Raw genomic sequence first — 17,497 nt, 5'->3', positions numbered from 1 at the left:
AGGGCCTACCAGTATGCAAATTAACCTAGAAAACATTTCTTTTGTGCCATGTAACTCTTGCTTTTTTATTTTTAAAAAAACTAGGAGAGAGCGCAAGAGAAAGGAAAATGAAATACAGTAAATAACCTTACATTGGCACAGTAGGAAGGCAAACTATTTTTCCCTAGCTAATTTGTTTTGTGTCTCAGTTGAAACAGCTTAGTCAGTGTGAGTTCCTCCTCTTTATTTGCTTTGACAGGCAGGATGACTATCAACCACCGTGCAGGGTTTTCCCACTATATCTGACTCACCAAGTTAGATTTCTTTTTATCTAAAAAAATCTGTTAATCCATTCTAGCTCCTAACCTAAGAAGATGAGTTTGGATGCAAAATCTGCACTATTCCCACATTCACAAAAAGCACGTTAGCCAGAAGGTGATTAGGTAAGGGCTTGTCTACACTACCATGTGGGGTCGATCTAAGATATGCAACTTCAGCTACGCGAATAGTGTAGCTGAAGTCGACATATTTAGATCTACTTACCACGGTGTCTTCACTGTGGTAAGTCGACAGCTGATGCTCTCCCGTCGACTCCGCTTGCGCTTCTCATTCTGGTGGAGTACCGGAGTCGACGGGAGAGTGCTCAGCGGTCGATTTATTGTGTCTATACTAGACGCGATAAATTGACCCCCACTGGATCGATCGCTGCCTGCCAATCCGGTGGATAGTGTAACAAGCCCTTAGATGTGAGAGAAGCTTGTTTTTGGAAAGGGAAGAAAAGAAAGCCTTGTCTTGCTATAGCTTTAACAGTCCGCAAATAACAGCCTGGGCCTAAGATGATTAGATAGCTACTGAAAAAAGCTTGGAACTTTGTTACAAGATTAGTGTACAAGGATTCACCCACGGGATATCATCTGTTCTTGGCTTCTGGGTCTGAGCAGAATCTAAGCACTGTCTCGGGCTTTGGACCTCTGGGCACACTCTCTGGGGACACATCCTCTAATTAGCACCCAACCCAGAGAGAGAAAACTTTACCCATCCAACTGCCAAGACCTTGCAACCTTCCAGCTCTCCCAAGCAGCTCTTGCACATTTGCAAAGTTTCACTGAAGCTGTTGATCTTCTGACTTACTGTTACCCCCATTGGGGACTATATGACATTGAATGCAAGAGCCATAAAGACAGTGCAAAGGAATTTCTAAAATTATCACCCTTTACTCATAGAGAACTTACAAAAGCTAGACAGCTCTATGGAAAAATAGCAAAACACTGCATGCAAACCCCTCTCTCAGTTTCCTCACCACTCAGAGTCCGTTTGGCTTTGGTCAGTCCTTTCAGGGTTGCAAGACCCTCCTTTGCTACTGCCACAGCCTTGCCTTCTGGGCCTGATCTCCTCTCTCTCTAAAATGGCCTGTAAGAAAGTCCTCCTTTTATAAAGGTTCCCACTTAAGGTGACTTTCCTCAGTGTCTTCAAGTCCCTCATTAGATAATCTATTGCTTGGGTACAAGTCCCCCTGAAAAGTTACCTATCCTCCAGTAATCATGGCTGTTCAAGACATTTAGTCAGTGCTGATCCCACTGTTGGTGTCCACCTCATGTGCATGAGATTTTTTTTTTTTTAAATAGTAGTGTGCACTGGGGCCATGCATGAGCCCTGTGCCTTCTTGTACTCCCATACAAGGGCATAAGGGGCAGGGCAGCCAAGACCCACCTTCTTTTCCCTTGCAATCTGAAACCCAAAAAGCAGGAATAGAGGACAGGTCATAATAGTAATAATATAATAATAATTAATGGAGATATCCCATCTCCTAGAACTGGAAGGGACCTTGAAAAGTCATTGAGTCCAGCCCCCTGCCTTCACTAGCAGGACCAAGTACTGATTTTGCCCTAGATCCCCAAGTGGCCCCCTCAAAGACTGAACTCACAACCCTGGGTTTAGCAGGCCAACGCTCAAACCACTGAGCCATCCCTCCCCCTAGATGTAGTCATGGGATCACACTGACTACATCTCGAAGAACGACAATTATAGGGTAAGTAACTGTTCTTTCTTGAGTATGTGTCAGTGTGAATACCATTGTAGGTGACTGGCAAGCAGTCAGAATGGTGGGAATGAGGAGTTTCAGCTATGTCCGTCGAACAGTGATGAATTTGGCATCAGCTCTGGCAGATGAGTCCAAGGCATAAGTCTTGACAAACATCAGTGGGGCACTCCATGTTGCCGTTTTGCAGATATTGGAAACTGGTACATTTCTGAACCAGGCAGAGGATGTTGCTTGAGCTCTGATGGAATGAGCCTTGATGTTTATTGGGATTATTACATCAGCTAACACAATGAGATACATTTGTAATCCATTCCAGTATCCTCTGTGAGGAGAGGGCTTGAACTTCAGAACACCTGCCCATGACTATAAATAGATGGGGCAACAGTCTGAACAATTTGGTCCTATCAGTGTTATAAAGCAACAGTCTTGGATATATCTGGTGTGTTTAATTTATTTTCTTTTGGTGCCAAGTATGACATCTAGAAGAAAACAGGCAGGCTGATTGACTGGTTTTGATGAAATTCTAAAACCATCTTAGGAATGAACTTTGGGTAAAGTCTTAGCACCACCGTGTCCTTATGGAATTTTGTATAGGGACTCAGGTTTGGCCATAATTGCCTAACACTTAGTCTCCCAGCTAAAGCATTAGCCAATAGGAAGATCATCTTCAGATGCGGTGCAGGGAGTAGTCTGATAAAGGTCCATCAGTGTCAGGACTAGACTGAGGTCCCAAGTAGAAGTAGGTTCTCTGACCAGTGGGTAAGTGCATAACAGCCCTTTAAGAAACTTTGATACCATGAGAAAAGACTGAGCATGACGATACAGGTGGATGCTAAGCAGAGATTGCTATGAAATATATTTTAGTAGAGATGAACAAGAGGCTGTCCTTTATAAGTGCAATAGACAAGGATCTGTGATATTGAGGCCTGGATCTGGTCAAGACCACGATGGGCTGGCCATATAAGAACATAAGAATGGCCCTACTGGGTCAGAAAAAAGGTCCATCTATCGCAGTATCCTGTCTTCCAACAGTGGCCAGTGCCAGGTGCCCCAGAGGGAATGAACAGAACAGGTAATCATCAAGTGATCCATCCCCTGTCGCTCATTCCCAGCTTCTGGCAAACAGAGGCTAGGGACACCATTCCTGCCCATCCTGGCAAATAGCCATTGATGGACCTATCCTCCATGTATTTATCTAGTTCTTTTTTGAATCCTGTTATGGTCTTAGCCTTCACATCATCCTCTGGCAAGGAGTTCCAGGTTGACTGTGCGTTGTGTGAAGAAATACTTGCTTTTATTTGTTTTAAACCTGCTGCCTATTAATTTAATTTGATGACCCCTAGTTCTTGTGTTATGAGAAGTAGTAAACAACACTTCCTTATCTACTTTCTCTACACCAGTCATGATTTTATAGACCTCAATCATATCTCCCCATAGCCATCTCTTTTCCAAGCTGAAAAGTCCCAGTCTTTTTAATCTCTCCTCATACGGAAGCCGTTCCATATCCCTAATCATTTTTGTTGCCCTTATCATGAACTTCTTCTATTTAAATGGATATATTCTTCTGGTGGATACTTTCCTGCTCTGTGCCAGGATTTCTTGGACCTATAGGAAGCAATCTTGGTCGCTGGTATTCAATCAGCCAACAGCCATGCTCTGAGGTCCAGTGACTTCGGGTTCAGATGGAGTATCTGGCCACGGTGTTGTGAGATCAGGTCCATGCAGTCCAGGAGCTAGATCAGAGACAGATGGACATTTAGTAGATCTGTCAGCCAAAACTGCCTCGGTCAGTATGGAGCTACAAGAAATATCGTGGCTTTGTCTCCTTTGATTTTGGAAATCACCCTGGGGATTGGTGGAAAGGCATACAAGACAACTTGGAGCCACTGAACAAGGAAGGTGTCCAGATTCATACCCCTGTGGAATAAAAGCTCTTGCAGTTGGTGTTGATGATGATGTTAGCAAACAGGTCTGTCACCAGGGTCCCTCAAAGATTACTTGTGAGTGGTGACCAACTGTCTCCTCAGGAAGTCTACCAGGTGGTTGTTGATACCCGGGAGGTGACGAACCCTCTGGGTTATCCTACGCTAGTGGCACCACGTAAAAAGCTTGATGATTTTCAGGCACAGCGATGATGAATGTGTGCCTCCTTGCCCATTTATGTAGTGCACGGTGGAAGGGCTGTCCATCAAGATCTGTAGAGTTTTGAAGAACAATTAGGAAGGCCATGCAAGTTAGCCTGAGGGCTCTGAGTTCCAGGAGAAATATAAATAAAGGAAAGGAATTATTTAAATTCTCAAAAGATGTTAGGACAAGGAGCCACAGCCTACTGTAAACATAAAATTGGAGGGGGAACTTAGTAGTGAGAGCAAACTGGCAGTGAAACTGACTCCCAAGATTGGTCAAAGCACAAGCATTGTCATTGTTGGCATCTAAGAAGACAGATAAGATATTCAATGCAGAATGTCAAACTGAAAGTTCAAGCAGTCTCGTCTCGCTAAACATCTGATAATACTGTTCAGAATTCTGAGATTGAAGAAGTCATGCAAAAGTGCTTTGCCAATTTATTACTCCGCCAGACAGTTTTAGTTTGTGCTTATTATACCAGAGATACCACAAATCATCAAAAACATTTCACACAATTAGCTATCCACCTCTAAAAAAAAATGTGGGACGTTACGGTGACTGAAGACCACTCAAATGCCCAACTGTCCCAATTCTGTGAAGAAGCATGAAGAGTCCACTAGTTAACTGATTACACATCAGAAGCACATAATATAAAAATAGTAGAAAAAGAGATAATTAAAACATATGATTGAATACATATTTAAAAATAAAACTATAAAAAGATTTCATTACCTTGGCAATGGCAGTTTGCTTATACATGCGTGTAATCAGACCCATGACTTGAACAAAGTGGCTTTCAGTGACATCTGAATTTGGAGCCCTCATTAATTTCTCCCACTCTTCAAAGCTGGTATTCAGTTCCTGAATGGGAGGGAAGAAAAATGTTTAGAGGTACAATATAAATGGCAAAACAATTACTGCTTCCGTGAATCATGTCCCACCTTCCTATCAAAAGGAAAGGTAAGGAAGGAGATTATATTCAAAGATGCCAGCTTTTTCATAGAAAAACATCAGTGCAGCAGCAGGTCAGTCATATGTTCCTACCAATAATAGAAACTTGTGAAAAGCTGTGGGTGAAAATAAAGCTCACTCCGATAACATCATAAATCAAACACTAAGCACTTTTTATTAAGAAGAAATACTGAACAAGCAAAAAGAATTCCAATTACATATGAAAGTGGAGCATCAGGAAAATATAATCATGTAACAAAGCACATTAATGGTAAGATTTAGTTTTAGTCAATCAGCCAAGATGACATGACAAAACTTATTTAAATAAAAATACAATGTAATCAGCTATCAATCCTTCACAATATTTTCCTTTGTTACAAATACCTAAGCAAAAACATTAATTCTACTTTATTGATCTAATGTCATTTATGTTGATTTTCATGTGCTGTTGAATAGTTAACAAATATAACCATTTGGTACTCTGGTCCCATCCTAACCTTGGGTTATACACTCTCAAAAAGTTAAAAGAAAATCCAGTTGATGGATCATACTGAAAATCCTTTCAAGGGTTATACATTAAGGTTGGGGAAAGTTATTAGAAAGGATAGCAGAGATTATACTGACATCCCTAGTTGTATTTTTAAATCTGGATGTGTGCCTAGATGCTCAGGTAGCAGCTACACAGCCAAGAGCACTTTAGTTTATAAATGGCAAGAAGAGTCTTTTTCTTTTGGATGCACATTTTGCTAGTTTACTCATGCATATGTCAACTCAAGATTATTTTACTGCAACACGCTGTACTGTTTGAGAGTACTCAAACTGAAATTGAATGTGACTGTCCACTTATTAAGTGGTGCATCATCACGCAGAGAACACAGACACCAGAGCACTAGTTGTGCAAGAAGAGAGCATGGGGAAAGGTGCTGGCCAGGCATTTTCTGTTGAAGGATTGTCAGGTTTGGAATGCTCTCACCTCTCGGTCTGCTAGAACCCAGATTTGTTAGCTTTCGGGGAACACCACAAAACTCACATTTATTGTTGGGAATTAGAGGAAGAGATTGGTTGTTGGGATGGATATGCTAGGTCTTTGGATGGGCTGCTATTAAGGAGATAAGTTTTTTTGTTATAATTATTGGTTGTCCCATAGATGTATTAAAGAACTTATTGGTTTAACTGTAATAAAGTTCCTGACAGATTAGAATGTACACTAAAAAGAGACAAAAGACAAAATACTAAGCCCTGGGCAAGTTATTGAAGTTTATAATTTTAGATTAGAATATTTGATTATGTGTAAAATGTGAGAGTTTGAAAAAGACTGCAACTCTTGCTGGTCAATATAAAAACACAAGTCATGAACTAACTGTGTATGAAATTTCTTTCAGTGAGCTACCCAATAAACACTGCAACTAAATGTATTACTGTACTTTAAGTATTGTAGTCATTGCAAATATGCAGATTAAATTTCTTGTACTGAGTGGTTATTCACTTTTTGTAACATAACTTAATTTGGCAAAATATAGGAGAGAGAGAGAGTGAGTTAAAACAACCAATGTGCGCTAATAAGCGTAATTTGACGATTTTGTAAGGTAGTCTATACGAGACATTTCTAATTAATACAAATGAACCTTAACTGCAGTTACTTCAATACACCTCTACCCCAATATAACGCGACCCCGTATAACACGAATTTGGATATAATGCGGTAAAGCACTGCTCCGGGGGGGAGGGGGGGAGGGAAGGAGGAGGCTGCGCACTCTGGCGGAACAAAGAAAGTTCGATATAACATGGTTTCACCTATAATGCAGTAAGATTTTTTGGCTGATAGTGAAGCTTAATTTTTTTTTTATAACAAACATTTAGAGTTCAAGTATTCTTTTGGAATGCAGTACTTGTTATCTACTGGTACCAGATAGTATTAATCCACTTAAAATGCAGCATTTATCACCTCTCTCTTTGAAGTAGGAATAAAAATCCCTGGCTCAGGGTCTTGCTGCAAGTATTCCCAATAGGGAGAGAAGAGGCAGTCTTGTTCTCCGTTCTTCAGAGAGTGAAGATACAGCCTTGTAGTATCCCCACCCTCCACACCAGACGTTCTGAGGATGAAGAGGATGGGATCTTTTGTGCACCTCTAATATTAGTAAAATTCTGTTTATAAAGTGAAGTGTTTTTGTGGAAGGGAAACCCTTCACTATGAGTTTTGGGTCCTGCACCATTTCAGGTAATGGAAACTTTGCCATTGACTTCAGTGGAGCTGGATCAGGTCCTGTAAGAGAGAGGTGTGTATGCACATGTATTCTGTTATATGATACCAACAATTTATTTAAAATCCTAACACATTCTAATGTAGTTACTGTATGTGGCAGACTACATCGTTGTGTATTATGTATGGCTCTTTTGGGGCAAGCTTCATAACTCGCTTATGGCTTCACCTCCCATTGGTAATGCAGCCACCTCATACCCATGTTGATAAAACCTATGCCCATTATTTTATTTTTATGTGTATATATAACATAAACATACACTATATATAAATTCATGTTCCTTATATACAAAAATATATTCCAAATAATTCAGATAAAAAAGGATAGTAAACACAGTTATTAGATATTACTGCTAGCAACAAGTTTGTTAGATATTTAAAAATATTGAATGAGAGTCATTTTACCTTAGCAGCAGCTTTTGGGAGATCAAATGGAATGCGTTGTCTAATTTTGGGAGGCAACTGGGTTAGAACTTCATTCTTCAAGCGTCTGATCATTATGTTACTTAACAACTGATGTAATTCATCTAAGTTTGAAGCCCCTCTGCAGTCCCATAGAGTTCTTTTACCAAAAAACCTGAGAATGAGAAGGTGAGGGGGTGATGAAACTTGTTCTGCTAACTTGAATCAACGATTTCTTTAGTACACACTGGATTTTATAACATGGGGCAAGATACCCATGTGTGCCAGAGCCGTACTCAGTGTATCTGGGTGTGAGGCACAGGTGGCTCTCCATTTCATTTCTGCCTCTCTACAATCCTAGAGGCTGGCAGGAACCAAAGTGGCCAAGAACAAGTTAGAGCAGCCTAGGGACAGCTTTAATTGGCACCAGCAGATAAGGGGACCCAAGGAGCCTCTCCAACAGCCAGGAGTGTATTAAACGCTGACCCTGCCCCAGGCTAGAGGTCCAGACTGAGCAGCCACCGAGCAGCATGTCTAGGCTAGTGCATCTCAGCTTTGTGCATTAGAGGCATCAGGTGGGGTAAAGTTTTCTGGCACCGCTGGAGGTGGGGGTGTCACAGAGTGAGGGGGAGTCAGGGCCCCACACCCGCCACTTCCTGCGATTCACCGTGACTCTCAGCCAGACAGTAAAACAGAAGGTTTATTAGACGACAGGAACACCATCTAAAACAGAGCTTGTAGGTACAGAAAACAGGATCGCTCAGTCAGGTCCATCTTGGGGGGTGGGGAGCCCAAACCCAGGTTCTGGGCCTCCCCCCGTCTCCCCAGCCAGCTCCAAATTGAAACCCCCTCCAGCAGTCTCCCCCAGCCACACCCCCCAGCACCTCCTTCAGCCTTTGTTCAGTTTCCCTGGGGCAGAAGGTGTCACCTGGCCCCAGCCCTGCTCCTGGGCTCAGGTTACGTGCTGGCTGTCAAGTATCATCCCTCAAGTGAAGTCACATCCTTATATCCCACCACCATCTAGTATCAATGTAGACAGTAAACTAGTAAAATTCCCAATTCCCGTGCAACATTACCAGGTTAATACTCCCTACTCCATCACAGGGGGAAGGGATTGTTTTTTAATTGTTTCACTGTTGTTGTTCAATTTCCTTATGCCCCCCATCCCCTTTCAGCCCATTGGTTTGTACCCATTCCCTTGCCAAATATTCTCTTGTATAAATGATCTCAGAACTCCTCTGTGTGCAATTGGGTTTTTGTGTCAGTGGCTTCCGGATCTGCATAAGCAAAAGGGTGGGTGGGGGTGTCTAAGACTGACCCAAAGAGAAATAGGTGCTACCAGCATATGTGCCCAGTGCAGAGACGGGGCGGGGGTAGTTTGGTACAGTACTTTCCTGATTGCCAATGCAGCACAGCCAATATAGAGGATGATCACTGTTTTGGCTCTGTTGCTATAAATGTCCTAAGAAATGCTGAAGGCAGGTCAAAGATTAAGAAAATATTACTCTTGCTCCAAGAGTTTTAACAACCCACTTTCCTCCTTAAGAGTCTCTGTTCCCTGAGTGAATGATTAAGTGTCACCCCAACTGCCAGGTAACCTTTGAGCCCCCAACGTTCCATCTGAACACTCCCCATGCATCACCTCTTTTGAACCCCTTAGTGCTACTTAACCAGCAGGGAAGATTGAAAGGAATCTTCCACACAGCCCCCATTTCTGTTTTTTCCTTTATTCTCACTCCTTTTCTATCATGCTGGCCAGGAGATGAGCAGGACAAGCAGCATGACAAATTCCATCAAGATTTCATCAACTCTGGAGAATTGCCCAAACACACACCTGCCCAGGATAGGAGTATATTGGAAACATCTGAAAGAATTTACAGTTCAGCAGCATTTTACTCTGCCGTCTAGAATCAACTTAGGAAGGGACACAGGGACTCATTTCTGAGCTGGTGAAGTATGATCATACTGTGAGGATGATATATTCATGAGGAAGATGCTGGCTACACCACTATTTGCACACTTCCTGTCCCTCTCCCCCAAATTTATTTACTAAGTGCTATCTATACAATCCCCAGAAGGCACTTTTTCTGTCCTAGTTAGAGTCAAGGTGAGAAAGGGGGAAAGTTAAGTCAAGAAACAGTAGGCAAAAAATTCAGACTCCCTCAAGACCTCTTAACTTCAGAAAGCAGTGACCACGAAAACCCAAGTTGAAGAACATGCAGGGAAAGCACAGTATAAAAATATTAAATCAAGCTTAAACATCACAGGAAATTTTTATTTCAGCCCAATCATAAAGACAAAGTTACTTATTTTGAGCACGCCAGATTGTCACTCAGTTTGATTTTTTGCACATTTATGGTATTCCAAAAATAAAATAATTTTCCAGAACTGAATAGCTAACCACAATGTACATCCCACACACATTTGTGGTGTGAAAATTTCACATTCACACAGTCATAACACCTTAGAAAAAACAAAGTTACTCTGTCTGGATATCAGACAAAGCTGTTTCATGGCATCTCAAGTCAAATGCTGAAAAAATACATAAGCCAGGGGGTAAAACAAAATGTTGCTTTGGGGAAATGGAACCTTATAATATGAATTTTTATAAGACTACCATCCAATCGAAAGTCAAGTTATCTGGCAAAATGAATTCCGTTCAGTAACAGAAATGTGTCTTTCCAAGTCTGAGCTTCCATAAATGTGCATAAAGTTGAGAGCTAACATAACCACACCAGTGATAAAGATAACCATTAAGAATGACACAAAATGAATTTGTGGTATGTCAAGGTTTTATAAATTAAGTTCTGCAAAAAACAATTATTTAACCACAGTTTCTTAGCAAATCTGTTTCTGAGCAACTCCTCTTTCTTTTCTACTTTTAGAATACATCTAGAGAAACTGATCCGAGAGAGCGAGCGAGCGCGCACTGGACTGGAACTCAGGATACCTAGGTTCAATTCCCAGCTCAGCCACAGATACCCCGTGTGAGCCTGGCACAGTGGAAAGACACTGAGGTGCTTTTGAAAATTTACATTTTGTGTCTCAGTTCCTCATCTGTAAATATTTACTTTCTTCACTCCCTTGAATAGATAATTTACTCCTGGGGGAATTCTGCACCACTGCACATGCAGAGAATTTGTCCCCACAGATTTCTTTGCTTCCCCACAAAAATGACTTTCTGATGGGCAAGCAAAAGGAAGCCACAAGAGCGGTCATGTGACCCGCCCCAGCAGTATGTTTTGAGTGCCCAGGGCAGCCAGCAGAGAGGTAAATCACTGTGGGGCAGGGGGCGGGATTGGGGAAAACCCAGCTGGTGGCTCCTAACCTGCACCGGGCTCAGCTGTTAGCCCCGGCTGGGTTGGGGAGGACGGGACATCCTCTTCCCCTGCATGGCATCTCGGGCTGTGTCTGACCCACCCCCAGATTTCTCCCCCGGCTGTAGGAAGCTCTGCAAACTCCCCCAGACCCCGAGCTTCCTGCACCCATCGCTCCTCAGCTACAGGGAGAGAGATCACTGTACAGGGAGCTGCTCCCCCATCTGCCCAACCCTCGTGCATCCAGACCCCTTCATATTTAGACTCTCCCGCCGAGCCTCATCCCTTCCCTGAACCGAGAAGCCCCCTGATAAGCCTCACTCCCCCTGCACCTGGACCACCCCGATGAGCCACCCACATCCAGATCCCCACCGTACCGAGCCCCAATCAGCTGCATCTGGATCCCCACCCCACTGAGCCCCACTCCCCCAGCATCTGGACCCCCCCATACTCAGACCTCTCTGCCGAACTCTATCCCCCTCCCCCCCAACAAGCTCCTTTGCATCCAGATCTCCCCCTGAGCCGCCCGTACCCAGATTGCCCCACACAGAACCCTCTCAACCCACATCTGGCTTCCCCCACACTAAGCCCCCACAGTTCGATCCTGCCTTGCTGAGCCTGCCTGCCCACACCTGGTGCACCTGGCACAGACGGCATGTTTCTGGGGCAGGCCTGGTCCTTGCGCGGTGTCAGGGTTGGGTGCAGTCACACCGCTGAGTCCGTGTTCTGGGGGGGAAGCGGCACAGTGATCTTCCACCTCTGTGCAGCCAGTGGTCTGTGCTCTCCAATGCCATGCTGGAGCCGCCACATGTAGTTGACAAATAAAATTTGCATAATTTTGCATAATTTTAAAATATTGTGCACATAATTTTTATTTTTTTGGTGCATAATTTTTAATTGTTTGGCGCAGAATACCCTCAGGAATAATAATTTGTTTATAAAGCACTCTGAAGTACTATTATTACTATCAGATCTGCCCAAGGCTCAGGAATTACAGGTGAAAAAAGGTTGTTTACTTCTTCTGTAACTGTTGTTCTTCAAGAAGTGCAGATGTGTATTCTACTCAAGTGTGTTCACACCTAACACATTGGAGCAGAAGACTTTCCTGCAGCAGTGCCCGTCGGGGCAGTGCAAATCCCCTATGCCCCCTTGTGGCCCCTTCCAAGGCTATAGAAGGGCAACGCTGCCCCAAATCCCCTCAATTCCTTTGCACTGGAGAAGATGCTAAGGGTATATCTACACTGCAATAAAAGACCTGTGGCACTGAGTCTCAGAGCCTGGGTCAAATTAATTGGGGTCTTGGGCTGCAAAGCTAAAACTAGCAGTGTAGGGGTTCAGGCTCAGGATGGAGCTCAGGCTCTGTGACATTGAGCCAGAAATGGTTAAACAATTAGCAAGCTAAATGACCCAAATTCAACCTTTAGAGACATTGTTAGAAAAGTATGTCAATGGTAATTAGGGCCATTTAATCATGTTAGATAGACTAGTGCTTTGAAGCAAACCTGTATTGTAAGAGAATTAGAGGTAATACACTAATTGTATGTGTTTACTTATATCTTGTCAGACGTTAACCATGTAAACAGACGGTTCCTGTCTGTTACTAGTATTGATTCATGGATCAAAAAGGGAATAACAACATTTAGATGGAACATGAATGTAATAATATCATTGTCTATATTTTTCTTTGAAGTTTGTAGTAAACGGTCTTTGAACTACTTGTGGAAGCAGAGAAAAGAACTGACAGAAGGGAACTGTAATGCATGACGTTTGTTAGCAAGAGTCAGGCTAACTGTAACCCTGATAACGCGAGGTTTGTAGAAGCGAGGATTGTGTGAGGCGGGTGAGAAAGAGCTGTGTAAGAAGTTATGATGACCTCAGCATAGATAAAGTGTAGAAGACCTTGGGTAGATAAGGTATAGAAAATAATTGTATGTTGGCAAGAGTCAAAACAACTGAGGAAATGAGATATCAAGATGGCCTATGTATAAACAAAAATGCTGCTGTCCCTCATTATTTTTGTAATGAAAGGTATAAATGCTTGCTGTAATTAGTTACCAGGGAGAGAGACCTGTTTGCTCTCCCTCTGCACATGTGAGAGTTAATAAAGCTCTGACTTGCTGTACCTAAACAAATAGTGAGAACTCAGTTTTTCTCCGACAATTTGGGGGCTCGTCCGGGATGGCAACGCCCGCAGAGGCACCGGCAGCTGCTACGGATCGTTCCCCTTCGAACCCCATGGCGCCACAATAGAGGTAGGAGACCTTTTGAAATCTCTATTGGGGTGTCGGAGGAGGACTGTCCGTGGGGCCGTCTGCCCCTGTTGGGCTCACGCCATCCGAACTTATTGACTGTGCAGCAAGGTCAGATGCTGAGCGGCGTAATAGGGGAATTGTTTGCCGCCCCCTGTATGCATATGCTAGGTGCATAAGGTTTGCACCTGTGTTGAGGGGTTGTTACCGCCTCAAGAGGGGTTTTTACCGCCTCAAGTGATGCATCGAGGTACTTGGGAATAGTACCTGGAGGTACTCAGGAGTAGTACCTGGTATAAGGCCTTGGTGTGTGTGTGGTCTGTGTGTGTGTGTGTACACAGTGTGAATTGAGTGTTACCGGAAGACGCCCAGAGTACTCTGCGAAGTCTTTTGGCTCGTGACCAGAACTACTCTAACGCAAGCCCGGTAACTAGAGGATCTTTTAGGAGATCCGACCCATGTAGGTTGACTCGGCCTGGCATCGTCCGGCGAGGAGGCTACCTGGGTCTAGGAGTGTGTGCACCCATCTTCCCTCCCCTTTTCCTCTCCGTGTGAGCCACTGACAGTCTGATCATCTCACTGGATGCAACAGAGTAAGCGGCGCCGTCTCTCTGAGACTAGCCGACGCTCTTTGCTGAAGGGAGGTGTAGGAGGGTCGTGGCCATCCTCGTTAGTCTCTCCTGTGTGAATACCCTGTAGGGAGAGATCCTTAGTTTATGTGCCGCTAGCGCGGACAGGGCATCCTCCTCCCTGTGTGTGTGATTGGAAAATGGGTGGGGGACAGTCTAAGGATTCCCTCTCACCCACTAAGGGTACCCCAGCTTATTTCATGTACGTACATTATGGTACTAAAACCTGCAGGTATTTAGAGAATTGGAATCATTACACGCGTGAAAATTCATCTAAACAATGCCCACTAGAAGGTACCTTCAATCTAGATAAGATCATACATCTCAGAGGAGCTTTTAATCACAAAAAAGCCTCTGACACAAATGGGAGCAATTTGTCTATTGAGGAAAGGAACGGGTTAATTTGAAATTCAGCTTGGTCCAGAGATAAAGAGAAAGTTAATCTGCGTTCAAGGTCAAGAATCAATGCAGACCAGACTAAGTATAAAGAAAAACTGCTTTCGGCCCCAGCTGACTGTGAAAAAATATAGACATAGTCAAACCAAAGGCAATACAAGTTAAAGTGCTGAGATTACATTTGCAAAGCTTAACTGTCCAGTGAGATCCAACAGTCTGCCTTTGCGACCCTGGAGCTGGCGTGGTTTGGGGAAGCTGAAGAAGCCACAGGCAGCCGGCCTGGACTGGAATCACTGAAAAGACGCCCCAGGAGACCTCAGGGTGTAAAAGAACTGCCCTCCCAAGAGAGGAAGCAAGTTGGAGATTGCACAGCACCTTCTCTGAACGTTATACACAGACGTGGCCAGTCTGGACGTACGTGTGTGAGTATGAAAGTGTGTCTACTCTCAGCCGCAGTAAGTCTGAGAACCGGAGAGGGATTTAGCATTCCTCTTTCCACCCCGGCTGACCGGGAAGGGTGTCAGGTGGATCTACCCCAGTCGTAGCAGGACTGGGCAACAGAGAAGTTGGAGAAAAGGGAAGAGTTGTGTACTTGATAACTAGAATTGAGCAATTAAGAGCATAGATCATGAACCAGGCAGCAACTCAAACCTACGCCCAGGGCAAGTTGCAAGCCTTGAGACAGGACTTCCAGGCAGAAAAGGAAGCACTGGCTAAGCAAGTACCGGTCCTTCAGGGACTTGTCAGAATTTAACCATTTGTGTTTGCATATGCTGTAAGAGCAGTGTGTTTGCCACAAGAGAAAATTGAATAGTTAAATGCCAATGGGCAATGCGTTTTGCCCAAGTGGCAAGCCTCACGGGGGAGGACTTGGGTAGCCTTGTGAGTAAGAAGATAAAGAGAAGAGACCAGGAAGGGTGGGGGCTAGTTAAGAAGCCCACCCTCCTATCTAAATTGGTAGTGAAAAAGCTGGTGCCCATGGAAGGGACGGTTCAGCGAGAAAAGCAGGATCGGGCCCAAGCGGGCAGGCAATAGATAGAGAGATTGGAGAACAGGTTGGAAACTTTGAGGGCATAGTGGAAGGAAAGGAGTAAGTAATTATAAGCATGGGGATTTCAAATCCCCAGGATAATAATTGAAATGGTAAAATGTGTGTAAGACAGAGTCTTTGTACCAAGGTGCAAGGCTCTCCTTTCTTCTGCAGAATAAAGCAACTCTTCCTTATCCCTGTCTGGCTGTTATTGGCTCTCAGCTAGGTGGACCCGATATTTTGGTGACAGTTAATGGCGACTCCGGTTAATGAATTTCTGTCTTATACATTTAGGTGTTAGGTGTGTGGATGGAACTGAGCCTCTCATTCGTAATTCCTCAGAGTGGAAGCCATCGCGTGCAATGAAGCTCTGAGGTTGAATTGGGATCCTTCTGTCCCGTCCCCTGTAGCGGTCAGTATTAGTAGAAATTCCTGTAATAGGATCCTATTAGGCCATAATTCCCTCTGTTCTCTGTGTAATTCTCTGTTAGAGTGTCAGCAGGCAGATGGGTGGGTCTCTGGTAAAACTCTCTAAGGATAGCCCTTTGGATTATATGTTAAGTAAATGGCCTTTACCCGGTGTTCAGGAAAGAATAAAGATTTGAATTTGTTTTTGGGTAACAAAATAGCAGATAAAAGATCTGGTAAAAAGAGAGAGAAGGACAGTGCCCCTGGCTCTGTGTGGTCGAACTGTCACTTTACTAGGGGTGCATGGAGATTTTGTAAGCACAAAAGAAACAGTTACACCTTGTGTAGAAATTGATGTGGCTAGTGTTGTGGAAATTGAATTGTGGAGAGGATGTGCATTTTCCCCAGAACATGTGCAGTGTATATTGTAGCAGAGGTAAAAGAAATGCAAACCTACCAATATAGGTTGTGTTGTCTCTTTCAGATCACTGGGTGTTTGAAAGCAGGAGTTAGAAGTAAAAGGCAATCAAAAGTCTGGGAAAGTTAATTGTGACTTTTTACATAAGAATTTTTAAGCTGTGGATAGCTTTGGATCTGGAAGCAAGCCAGAAAGCATCTGTATTAATGCAATTTTCTAACTAATAAGGTAGAAGCCACTGAAACCTGGGCTGCCTATGAAACAAATACAAAGAAATATGGGGTAATTCCTCTGTTTTGTCTAAAATCAACAAGAGTATGTGTGTATATAAAGGAAATATTTTAAGCAATGACTGACTACCCAGAAGGGGTAGACCTCTGTTCTTTTGTCTTTCAGATCATCAGAGAAAACGGATGCCAGCTGAACAGCATTCAATGTACCATGCATTTACTGGTACAATAGGAATTATTTTTGTGTTCTTTGTCCTGTCTTGTGGTGTTTGTCTTGTGGCCAGAATTGTTGGGTTTAATATTTTCATAAGACAGTCTAGTTCAAAATTAAATAGAAGGGTTAAATCAAAAAAAGCAGATACTTGTTTTATTCAACTTGGAATACAAAAAGTGTTTGGATAAATCAGGAAAATGTGATATACTAAAGTGTAATACAGTTGCTTAAGTAAGAAAAAAAAAAAAACTTCATTGGCCAGATTTTTTTTTTAATTGAAAAAAATTGTTGTTAAGAGTTGCATACCAACAGTCTTTGGAAGCAAGGACATGGAAGGTTAACCCACTCCCCATATTGCCCATGGGATCCTTCTGGCTACCTCAGATTTCTAGCCAGAGGGCTGGGGAGGGAGGAAAGCTATTGGACACCTGAGGTTGTACTGAGTGGACTCCTCAAAAGTGGGTGTGCTTGTCCTGGCTTGTTGCTCCAAAGCTCTGTAATAAAGTTATTTTACTGGAAGGGTGTACATGGCATACATTGAATAATAAGACTAATGTACTGTATAATGGCAATGTGTATGTGTTCATTGTTGGGAAAAGATGTATAAGTGAAGAGTGGAAGTTTCCTTTGTAGGTTAAAAGAAGCCAAGAAGGGGAGAAGGAAAAAGAACAGAATGAGTTAACTGAGAAAAAATAGCTAGCAAGCTCAGTCCAAAGATAAGATGCTGGCACCATCCAAGGACACTGCCCACAGCTAAGACTTGGCTGATAGCCAAGAAAAGGGGGGCCTGAATGTGCCCAAGCAACTATGAGATCTGAAAAACACTGCCAGGCATTAATGAAATGT

At 43.3% G+C, this 17,497-nt stretch overlaps 1 protein-coding gene across 4 annotated transcripts in view; it reads right to left on the bottom strand.

Moving 5' to 3' along the window:
- Positions 1-17,497, bottom strand: part of ZRANB3 (zinc finger RANBP2-type containing 3) — a 121,921-nt gene that overhangs the window by 47,610 nt on the left and 56,814 nt on the right. For all 4 annotated transcript variants that reach the window (XM_054043915.1, XM_054043917.1, XM_054043918.1 and 1 more), the window contains 2 exons: positions 7,764-7,935; positions 4,880-5,008 (listed from right to left, as the gene is read on the bottom strand). In XM_054043915.1, the coding sequence (XP_053899890.1) occupies positions 4,880-5,008; positions 7,764-7,935 (301 nt within the window). The remainder of the gene's footprint in view (positions 1-4,879; positions 5,009-7,763; positions 7,936-17,497) is intronic.

This window comes from Malaclemys terrapin, chromosome 11 (assembly GCF_027887155.1).
Source record: "Malaclemys terrapin pileata isolate rMalTer1 chromosome 11, rMalTer1.hap1, whole genome shotgun sequence".
Classification (NCBI taxonomy): domain Eukaryota; kingdom Metazoa; phylum Chordata; order Testudines; family Emydidae; genus Malaclemys; species Malaclemys terrapin.
Note: the sequence above shows the minus strand (reverse complement) of the source record. Positions and strands in the feature narration are given on the sequence as shown.